Source organism: Lynx canadensis, chromosome B2, assembly GCF_007474595.2.
Source record: "Lynx canadensis isolate LIC74 chromosome B2, mLynCan4.pri.v2, whole genome shotgun sequence".
In the NCBI taxonomy this organism is placed as follows: domain Eukaryota; kingdom Metazoa; phylum Chordata; class Mammalia; order Carnivora; family Felidae; genus Lynx; species Lynx canadensis.
Window position 1 is genome coordinate 84,295,442 of NC_044307.1, and position 12,432 is coordinate 84,307,873.

At 34.9% G+C, this 12,432-nt stretch overlaps 1 protein-coding gene across 3 annotated transcripts in view; it reads right to left on the reverse strand.

The window, feature by feature from the left end:
* Nucleotides 1-12,432, reverse strand: part of EPHA7 (EPH receptor A7) — a 169,967-nt gene that overhangs the window by 27,316 nt on the left and 130,219 nt on the right. For all 3 annotated transcript variants that reach the window (XM_030315988.1, XM_030315986.1, XM_030315990.1), the window contains exon 6: nucleotides 1,753-1,877. In XM_030315988.1, the coding sequence (XP_030171848.1) occupies nucleotides 1,753-1,877 (125 nt within the window). The remainder of the gene's footprint in view (nucleotides 1-1,752; nucleotides 1,878-12,432) is intronic.

Genomic DNA, 12,432 nt, shown 5'->3' on the forward strand with positions numbered 1-12,432 from the left:
ATTGAAATCTGAAAATGTCAGTCTGGTTGTTTGATTTGCCTTTACACTGATATTTGCAAAAGTATAAATAAATGTACACTATATTCAGTGAGGCCGATTTGTGATTGTCTTAATTATAATCATTTATAAAAATGACTGTTGGTATTATAAATATATATTTATCTCAAATAGAAGAACTAGGCATAACTGATATTAGATGACATAATGACATATAGAGATCACATGCTTACATACGTTACAATGCAATACTATTATTCTGTTGTAATAATTGCCTAATATGTAAGTTCAGCAAATGTAGACACAGTCCGTTTTTGTCATGAAAAATAGAAGAGAAACTATTTGAACAAATTTACCCCCAAGCAAGGATTTGCAAAATATTTTGTCTCATTGTGAGAAAGTTTACTTTCATTTACCACCTAACATATTTTTAAAATGTACTTTACTGCTTTTGAAATCTGATGAAATTTCAGGAGAGAATACAACTGTTAGTGTTTACTGGAAAACAGATATAACAAAACAAATGTTAAAAACAATGATTCCCTCAGAAACACATTTGGTGGGGTAAAAAATGTATTCCCTGGTACAAAAATAAGGTATTTAAAATGTCAGTTTGGCCATGGAAGTCATGAATGCATAATGAAAATAATAAGCAAAAATACTGTAAACTTAATCTGAACATTGAAACTAATCTTAAGCTATATTTTCTTCAAAGGGAAAAATATATCTATTGCCAATGCACTGTATGCATTTAAATTATTCAATAAAGTCAATTCAGCCCCCAAGTTTTTCCAAAGCCTTTAGGATCCTATTTTGGAATTCTGTCTAAATGGCTAAAAAGGTTATGCGTACTATGGCATTTTAGCTAACTTATTTAAGTCAATAAGTAACACTGAATTAATAATATATTGATATTACTAATAATTGCTAATATTAATAATTATTAATTACTAATAGTAATATTAGTAATAATAATAGTTTCTGTGCTTCAAACCTTGAACCAGGTCTTTCTATGAGGTGGAGCCTAGGTAATAATTTGTGAAAAGGGTGCCCAGCCCCCTTCGAATGGGTCAGAAATAAATCCACTCATACCACTCAGTTAGATCTCTACTAAAATTCAGCCATTTTGGAGAGATTAAAGGGCAGTGCTTGGGTTTCAGCTATCCTATTTTTCATGGAGAAGGGAGTGCGAAGAAGTGGTTGATATGATTAGTATAACATATGTGGAATAAATTCCAGGAGGAATTAAAGGGAGTGGAATATCATCATTTGCTTCTGCAGTTTAGAGAAACTACATTATTTATTACAGAAAATATTTGTATGTTTTCAAATTACTAAATTACTTGAGGCCACCATCATTATCACTGAAACCATGTACTTAAGAAATCCATAGACATAAGAAATCATTAAGGGCCTAGAGATCCTAAAAGAACTGTTTTTTGAAAAAAAAATGCATTGGGCTGTGTGGTTTCTGTGGTACTAAAACATCCTGCAGCTAATTATGTATCAAAAATTGAACAAATATACTGCCAGTGGAATATTTTCCTTTGTGTAACACAGGTACTTAATACACAGAAATCGTCATTATAATGATGAACCCTAGATGCAGGAAGATGGTCATTAAAAATGGCTAAAATTCACTCCGCATTTCCAAATAGCTCCAAACAGTTGGCATAATGACCAAGTTTAGTCTACACTGCAGTAGGACGACACGAGACACATTGGCTGCACATTTCAGCTGCTCTTAGCACTTACTTTCTCGTAATACTTGATTTCATATTCTGTGATGACTCCATTGGGATGCTCGGGCTCCTGCCAGGAAAGTTCCACACTCCGCTGCAGCACCCTTTCCTTCATCACTCCGCTCACTTGCGAGGGAGCTGTTTGGACAAGACATGTCAATAAACAATGAGAAAATTCACTGGATGCCTCAAATCAAATGTCACAACCGATCAGTCCCATGCTGTGCCAGTTTCATTAAGGTAAAAGAAAGCACCTTTTCATAGCTCACAATTCAGAAGCTAATGAATATTCAAATAGGACCTTATTACTGTTCATAAACCTTAATAGAAATTTAAATTAAAGTGCAAACAGCAGAAGATAGCATTGTTCAAGTTAGTGAAAAATGGAAATGATGGGGCTGAGAATGACAATTAAGCAAATGAATGCTAATTAAGGCTACAAAATATGATTTCAGATTAATCTCCAGTGATAAACTAAGTCCAAATATTTACTTCACATGCAATGGCAATACACTTTTTAAAAGAAAAAAGTACTTTAATATTGTGTAATACAAATGGCTACTTCAGTGTTCAATTAAAGGGACAGCAGCTTTTAGAAATGTTTTTGTGTTTTAACTGTGTGTGTGTGTGTGTGTGTGTGTGTGTGTGTGTGTATTCCCAAAGAATTCCAATTAACCTTGGGAAAAATTTTTTACACTTCATTAGGTCAAGATGCAGGAGAACGCTAAAGCTGCCGCCACTTCAATACGTGGGTGAACATACACACACGCAGATGCTTGCACATGTAATTTCTACATACGTAACCTAGGTTTCAAGCTTTGATAGAAGTAATTCAAACCATGGTTTTGCTCTCTCTTTCTATATAGATAATAATATGCTTAGAGCCCTTTCATTCTAATTAGTGGCATATACTCTTTTTGGTAGCTAACACTGTGGAATGTAGCAAACTAATTTGCTCTGTCTAATTTGCTCGGTGATGATTAACTAGTTGTCTCCTCTGTCTAAATGAGTAGCTGCACTGGCTTGGCTGAATTTCAGTGGGGTCATTATGTTTCATGTATCATGCTCTATCTCATTCTGTAAAATATTTTCAGGCTGTTAATTTAATTTTCAGATGTCTAAAATTGTTAATAATCTTGCTGACAGAAAAGCAATTATACGGGGCCAGGTCTGTTTAAGCAGGCTTCTGATGTTTATCCCTTTGACTTCATTTTGTTTCTTCTACTTCTTAATATTTTCTTGTATCAATGTCTAGGAAACACATTTTTCACTTCTTTCCGGCTTGGCGATTTTGAGGGAAGCACATGGATGATGCATGATTCCCATTTCCTCTCAGATTACTAACAGAAGCATAACTAGGGCAGATTAAGTGGAACAACTCTCCCTTTAGGGCGATGCAGCTGAAGTACTCAACAGACTGTGTTTACAGACTAAATGCGTTTCTGATATGTTTCCAATGAAACAAATTTCTAATAACTCTTATTTTTGCCATGACTTTTAAAACCTGAATATATATGCAGTAAAGAAGAATTTGTTTCTAAAGTGATTTGTCTATCCATCCAGAACATGCTTAGCATATTTTCAGCTGCCTGGGATGTTCGAGAGGCTGCTTCCGCAAGCTATAGCCCGGGGAAACACAAACCCCAATGAGTTTTGAGGTGCAAATCTACTTAGCAAAAAATTTCCAATAACCTAATTTACTTAAGATCATTCCGAAAAATCTGTATGTAAACTTTAGTAAAAAATAGAATGGAGCACAGGTAAGAATACTACAATAGTCAGTAACACGGAATTAGTCAGTAAGGCTGCCAGCCTCTGATCAGGGTTTAGGATATGACGTGTGCCATTTGGAAATACATGTACTGGAAAACAGGTACAGAGCTAGGAGATGCCATCTAGGTCCTTTTCAAACAACACAGATAGCTGAATGTGATTTTCAATGTCAAGCAAACTGTAGCACATTTTGCTTAGTTTGTATCCTAAATAGTAAGGCGAAGAGACACCGAATTCCTCAAGGAATGGAGGAGACATGGGGGATATAGATGTGCCTCATTTAGTTTCTGACATGTCACAGCAATATCTAAGTATAGAATGAGATTTGATTTCTGCAGGTTACACATTAAAATTATATTCATTATTTCATCCTGGAAAAGAATTTTTACCAATAAATTTATGGTAACTGAGGATGGGGGGGAGATGTCAAAAATACATTTGTAATATATAGTATTTTTATCACAGCATTAAAAGTAACTGTACTACAATGTATTTTCCCTCTTTTGTGCATGGAGTCATCTGTGAATGACTATACTCCTGATTTTCTGTACATTTCCTTTTTAAAAATGTGTCCCTTGCCGATACTATATCGAGTCACACATTTAAGAGGGTCAGAGCTAGAAGTATTAGCACATGGCCCTTGAGAATAGATAAATTGCATGATAGGAAATATCTTTGTCTGTCTTACGTCCTTCAAGTACAACATTTTGGTACAGGAGAATTGATAATATTTTCCCTTGAGTTTCAATATTTTAGGCATAAAGATCTACAGCTCATAAACAAAACCATCTCTAAGCTAGTCAGATTCTAACACGATCACTATTTTCAGACAAAGTTATATGTAAAAGTAAAATTGAAATGACATCAGGCTCTTTAATCTTAAGACACAATGATTACTAGGATTACTATGTTTGATCTAAATTAATCACATTGTAACAATTTCACTAATACACTCACTCTTACACCAAAATATCCAATTAACTGCAGTCTGAAGTTCATTTTGGAAAGAAATGTATGCAACTAAATTATATACATACTTAAGACCCAATTAGGTGTGATGACATTTAAATTATATTTTTGTAATTAGCAAAGTGAAACAAAATCTATTGTAATTGGAATTGATGAGAAGCTAATAAATAGTAACCAACAATAGTAAATTTATTAAATTGGAAAATGTGGGCAAACAAATACTACAAAGAAGGGAGCTTCTACATATGAATTTTTAATAGGGTTTCTAACAAATGATTAACAGATTCATATCTCACCTAAGTTTCTAGCAATTCTAAAATATAAAAATTAATTTCAACTGAAGAAACTTTTCTTTGCCCCTAAAAAGTCTCAGGACTTACGGGGGACACATATGGAGTCCGTACAATTGACAGTGAAAGACAATCTTAGGAAATTCAGAAAATGCTTTCTGAGGTTCAAATGGAAAATCTCAACAACATAAGAACAAAGTTGATAAAGTTGATGCAAAAGGAAATCAAAAGTCTAATAACAGGCCAAAAGGTAAAATCTGTGGGCTGCAGTTATTAGTGTAAGGCTTTGAATTTATTTATTTATTTATTTATTTATTTATTTATTTATTTTTAATGTTTATTTATTTTTGAGGAAGAGAGAGAGAGAGAGACAGAGACACAGAGTGAATGAGAGAGGGGCAGAGAGAGGGAGAGACCAAATCTGAAGCAGGCTCCAGGCTCTGAGCTGTCAGCATAGAGCCCGATGCAGGGCTTGAAATCACAAACTGTGAGATCATGACCTGAGCCGAAGTTGGACATCCAGCCGACTGAGCCACCCAGGTGCCCAAAGGCTTTGAATTTAAAAATAATCAGTAAGAATGGTAGGTTTATGTACAGACCTGAACCAATCAACACTTTACAGATTTTGAGCTTCATGCCCTTGTGTATGATTTTTGATCTTAATCAATGTCTAATTAAAATTCAAGTACAACAAACATAGTTAAATTACAAGGGGAAAAATATTCATAAGGGCTCCATTTTTTCCCACTAAAATATTAAATTTACCTATATGCATGGAAAAATTTTCCAGCATGAAAGGGGGGAAAAGACAATTTAAAAACATTGTATAATAGGCAAATGGCACTCTAAAGATGTCCATATTCTAATTTCTGGAATATGTGAATATGCAATTACATGGCAAAAGGGACACTGCAGATGTAATTAAGGTTACAGACCTCACGATAAAGATATTATTCTGGATCCCTGCCAGGGGGCCTAATCTAATCACATCAGCCCTTAGGAGCAGAGGAATTTCTCCAGCCAGGGTCAGAGAGATGCCGCAGAAGGAGGAGTCAGAGAGATTTGAAACATGAAAGAAAATCAACTTCCCATTGCTGGAGGAGCCACAGGAGAAATATGAGAAAATATGGAGGCAGACTTATGGATCAAAGACTGACCCTGGTTCACACAGGAAGGGAAATGGAGGCCACAATTCCACCAGTTCAAAAGCTCTGAATTCTGATAACAACATGGATGAACTTGGAAGTGGATCTTCCCCGGAACTCCAGATAAGAGTACAGCCCAGCTAATGACCTGATTTCAGCCAGTGAAGCTGGCAATCGAGAACCCAGCTGAGCCCCATTGCACCCAGACTTCTGACCCACAGAACTAGAAAATAATGAATGGGTGTTGCTTTAAGGTTTTTTGTGGTAGTTTTTATAGTAGCCATAGAAAACTAATACACATATTAAAAATATATAAATAGACTTACTGGAATTTTAATGAAGTCTATGAATAAAGGTTAGTGGTAGGATAGTTTAATAATGTGATCTATCAGACTTTATGTTGAAATAGCATAGAGTCAAGGAATTTTTATCTTAATTAGGACTCAAAATGCAATGTCTTACAGAAAAAAAAAAATCTCCAATATACATTTGGAAGAAACGTGTGTGTGTGTGTGTGTGTGTGTGTGTGTGTGTGGTAGAACTTCAATGAAGCTAGTGAATTTGATTTTGAATTTAAAAAGTAATTTATTTGTACTAAAAATTATTTTTACTATAGTTAAATGTTCTCAATGAATTTCAATAAAGAATGGTGGGTGAAATTGGGGCGCCTGGGTGGCTCAGTTGGTTGAGTATCCGACGTCGGCTCAGGTCATGATCCTGTAGTTTGTGGGTTCGATCCCTGTATCGGGCTCTGTGCTGACAGTTCAGTTTGGAGTCTGCTTCGGATTCTGTGTCTCCCTCTTTCTCTGCCCCTCTCCCACTCAAGCTCTCAATCTCTCTCTCAGAAATAAATAAACATTAAAAAAAGAAAAAGAAAAACTTTATTAAGAAGGGTGGGTGAAAAAATAATATTTGTATTTCTAAACAATACAATGAGATAGGATGGGTCAATAAGCATGAAATGACCTTTTACCATTCATCTCAAGTTGTTAAATCTACTGACTTTTGTTAGATTTCCATTAGGTAAATACAAAAAGTGAAAATGAAGATATTTTTAGAACACAGTCAAATGCATATCTAACAATAGAATAATAGTCTTTACTTAATGCTTTGTTGCTATCCAGTATGGAATTCATTTTTAACAATCCCTTGAAATAACAAATATGTGTATTATTAGGAGCTTAGTATTTTATAACACAACTTTTAGCTTTTTCACTCTTCCTCACAGATGTTTCATTTTTACACTGTAGGACAAACATATAAAAATATAGAGAAATTTATTTCAATAACAAACACTAGGCCACAAGTATATATGATTCTGTGGAGTATCATGTTACGTATCAATTCCACTTTTAGGGTAAGTTAGAATACATAAAAAATTCTAACGTGATTTCACTAAACTTCAATTTCTTCCTGGCTCAGAAAAAAATAGAGTCACTAATAATATTGTGAGCAGTAAATATAAAATTTTATGTGAAAGAAAAAGCACAGGGACTAGGGACAATTGAGTCTGCAGCAATTACAAACAATCCATTTGCAATAGATGTCTGTCAAATTACTTTTGGTTGGATAGAAGCATGATCTATGACTAAAACAAACATAAAGTCTGTAAGTAGTTGAAAAAAATAAGTTAATCTTTTTCAAAATTAAATTACATAAATTGCATTGCTATCTTATTCAACACACCAATTAGGATGGTGATGTTTTATTTGAACTGTAAAATATACAATATCACAAATAAGATACATCATAGAATGGATTTCTAAACATATTTCAAAACAATTATTAAAAAGACAACTTGACTAAGAGCTAAAAATAAGATCTAAGAGTTCTGCGAATAAGTGAATTTGATGTTGAATTGACAGCACAGGAAAAGAAAGCATCTGGATTGGTATCCAAGTCAAGTAGATCTGTAAGTCAAGTCAATACATTTTCAGTAGGATGATAAAACGCATAACAGGAACAACAAAAGTCACTACTCCACTATTTGAACAACTAAGAACGGCCTTGTTTTTTAAAGCAAGAGTCACAGCATCTTTGTAAAAATGATCTGACAAAAAATCTTGCTGAGAATAAAATTTTTTCTCTGTTATCATCAGATGATTAACAACCAATTGTTTGCATGTTTAATTAATTACCATGGGAATTAGCACTTCTTGGCAAAATCTCTATGTAAAATGCTTTAAGGGAAACGGCTGTGTAGAAAGCTACTGTGGCTATTGGTCCTAAACATATATTGGGACTCCTGCAAACCTCTAAAATGTTAATTGATGAAGGGTTAATTTGTAATTCCTGGTGCATTTGAATTTTCATATAATTACAGTGGAATTGTAATTCTTCATGTAAGTAAAATAAAGTATTATATAAATGGTAGGTATACATTAGGCAGCTTCCCAGACCTAGCTGTATCATTCAGACCAGTCACACCTACAAAGGAGTAAGTAAATGATGACCTAATATAACAATTCAGAAAGGTTAAAGAGTCCTTGATGTTGAGTCAGACATTTTATCCATCTAACTTGAAAATACTGTAAGTTGAAAATGCACTAAATACACGTAACCTACCAAACATCATAGCTTAGCTCAGCCTAGCTTAAATGTGCTCAGAACACTTGTATTAGCCTACACTTGAGCAAAATCATCTAACACAAAGCCTAGCCTATAATCAACTACTGAGTATCTCAAATAATTTAGTTAACACTATACTGAAAGTGAAAAACAGAATGGTTGTAAGCATAGCAGTTGTTCACCCTTGTGGTCGCATGACTGAATAGGAGCTGCAGCGGGGGGCCGCTGACCAGTATCACAAGAGAGGAAAAGATCAAAATTCAAAAATTGGAGTACAGTTTCTAGTAAGTATGTCTCACTTTTGTACCTCTGTAAAGTTAAAAAAAAGGGAAGTCAAAACATTGTAAGTCAAACCATTGTAAATGGGGACCGCCTGTAGTTCAGTTCTATTCAACACATATTTGTTTGCCATTTACTATCTGCAGGGCATTGTGGCATTTCTACAAATCCTTACAGTTTGCAGTGGTCACATAAATAATCTTCCTTATATAATAATATATGTGTATAACCTTCTTTCTTCCCTACCAAAACTCTGTGAACTAGGTAGGTTCTATTTTATTCGTGAAGAAGCTGGGTTTCAGAAATTAAGTAGAATGCAATCAGGAAGGGGCAGATTTTAGATTGAATCTCATGCTTTTAAGTTGTAATTCTCATCTGTTTTCAACTACAGAACAATCATTCCAGGTGGGAGTGAGTAGATGCTAGAAGGAGGAAAGCTGAGCATTCATTCATTTAAATTTGCTAAGATTCCACGATGTGACATAATGATGAAGAGGCCCTTAGGGACCTGCTCCACAGGCAATAGTCCTAGAACCTGCAGATACCAGAAGTGATCAAACTGAGTAGAGGTTTGTTTAATTACTATTTTTGTAAAAAAGAGCGAATTCATGTATATCCTACAAAATTCAAAAAGTATAATAGTGTATAGCAAAAAGAAAGACTCCCTCCCAATCTGATCCCATGACACAGTTACCCTCCCCTAAAGCAACCATGCTTAGCAGTCTTTGACACCCTTCCAGAAGCAGCCTAGGTATGTACAAGTATATGCATTTTTTACATGAATGGCATTCTAATGGCACAGTTCAAAACCTTGATGTTTTCATTTATACTTCATTTTAAAAATTGTATTATTGAACACATGCAGCTTTGCACAGCTCTTTCAACTGTGTCGTGTTCCATTATACAGATGTACTAGGATGTATCTGACCAGACCCTTGTCAATAAGCATGGGCCTTTCCCATCTGTTTCTCTTATAAATTATGCTGCAATGAAACTGCTGGTAAGCCAGTATTTAATATGAATCCTCTGAGGAGAATAAAATATTTCAGAGCAGACTAGTGCCTGCAGGTGAAAACAGGTAGGTGAGGTTACATGGGCTGAGTAGGCTAAATGTCTTCATTGTTAAAACTCATTTGGAGTCATTGCTTCATAAAAGGAAATGAGTACTAAACAAATTTATTATAACTTAAATATTTAAGATAGTGACACGCGAAGTGCAGACTGGCTATTGCAAGGCCAAGTGCAGCCACAAGTCAGTGGCCTATGAGGAGCGGAGGAGTTTGTGTCAGATGTACAACTACGACAGCAAGGACTTTTTTGTTGTTGTTGCTCAGCTGACATCTTTTTTCTGAGCAAAACTTTCTTGATGAAAGAAGCATTTCCTTTTCTTTGCAGTCTCCTTGATGGTTTTCTTTCTGGGACAAGCTACTTATCATATATTAGCATTCTGAGTAGCAATGTCTTTAAAAGTATTCTAGGATTAGTCTTAAGTACCCTTCACTGTTATACTAAAATGTCCAGAAGGTAAGATCACTCTAACAACATTGTCATTGATTTCTGATGAGAGTTTCATTCATTTATAAATTCAACATAAAAATTTTCATGACTGAATAGAGTATAAACAAAGAATTGTTCAGATTGCAAAGATTATGAGGCTCAAGTTCTCACTTTCAAGGAGATTTTAATGTAGAAAATGAGTTAAAATGTGAATATGCACATTCTGAATACACAAGTAAGTACAATAGCCTACATAAGATACGAAGCATGTGCTAGTAAGTTCTTGGGAGGCAGTAAAGAGCAAACCATACAAAAACTATCACTGCTTAAAAAAAAGTCAGTTCTAATTCAGTGTTTGACTGGTATAACTACATATTTAAACTAATTATCAGGAATATTGTCATCAAGTCTATAATCTGCAAGAGAGAACTTTATATCTACTAAATAACAACAGAGCCAGGTTCAAGACTGGGCCCATGACTTCTCTCTAATGGCCTCCACCAGTAAGTGACAACTTACTGAATCATTCTTCCTCTGTTTCAGCTAATACAGAATTATTACTTTTTTCCCTAAAATACCAGTTCCCTTGTTGACAGTACTACACGCTATAACATTTAGTTATTTCATAGTTTTTTCAACATCTCCTCTGGTACTCCTCTGAAGGCAGGAAATTTAGAGAAGTGGCAGTGTAGGAGTGAAGGGCACAGTCCCAGTGAACTCGTCTACTGGATTTGCTCATGAGTTTCATTGTTTATTTGAAAACTGTGCAACCTTGAGCAAGGAACTGAACTTCCCTGTGCCTCAGCTTTCTCAACTTTAAAATAACTATAATCTTGGGGCACCTGGGTGGCTCAGTCTGTTGAGCATCTGACTATGGCTCAGGCCATGATCTCACAGTTTGTGAGTTCGAGCCCCGCATCGGGCTTGCTGCTGTCAGCACAGAGCCCACTTCAGATTCTCTGTCCCTCTCTCTCTCTCTCTCTCTCTCTCTAAAATAAATAAACATTAAAAAATAAAATAAAATAGCTATAATCAGATTGGATACTTTATAAATAGAATTGTTCTAGAAATTTTATATATAAATACATATTAAATACTGAAAACCATTCCTGGTACATGGTAAGATCTCAAAACAATATATTATGTATTATTATCCTATAATTTTTTGTCTGTATTAGATTTACTGATGCCTGGGACTCACTTAAGAATAACGTCGGAGTCAGGCATCAGTATGTTTCAAATGCTTCTCAGATGAAGCTAACATACAGCTGAGTTTGAGAACAATTTCTTTGCAGCTTTGGGGAGAACATAAATTGCCATTTCAAGGTGAAATTCCAGTGCTCTCCATAATAAATGCTGATATATATTATATTGAGAGTTTTTATTCAATTTCTATAATTTAGAAATGACCAATTTCTATAATTTATATTATTTTATATGTACCAGCTAGACAGAAAGACATTAATTTAAGCCATTTAGAAGGAACATACTACTGTAAAAACTGAAAAAAAAACTACCCAAATGGGAAGGGGACCAACAATACATTTCTTTTTCAAAATATCATAATATATATTGAATTGAGAGCAAAATACAGATGAAGCAATGTCTCTATTTTGGGTGGTAAAAAAACAAATATTTTGAATGATATTTTTTTTTTAATTTTTTTTTTCCAACGTTTATTTATTTTTGGGACAGAGAGAGACAGAGCATGAACGGGGGAGGGGCAGAGAGAGAGGGAGACACAGAATCGGAAACAGGCTCCAGGCTCTGAGCCATCAGCCCAGAGCCCGACGCGGGGCTCGAACTCACGGACCGCGAGATCGTGACCTGGCTGAAGTCGGACACTTAACCGACTGCGCCACCCAGGCGCCCCGAATGATATTTTTTAAAGCCATCATCACACATGGTCTATCAGGTAATCTGGTTCTATCACTAATTTTTCATGAATCCATAGCAAAAGACTAGCTTATTTACAAGGCCAACAATGTGACTATGGCCTACAACTAGATCTTTTTAAGAATGAAAATGAACCTTTAAATAGAATACATATAGAATACCTATATTTACATATTTATATACACACATTGGCTAATGACAAAAACCTCCCATACATGTCATCAAAGCAACATTTCAGTTGTGTATATTTTCTTTGGTATTGGAATATGTTTTATT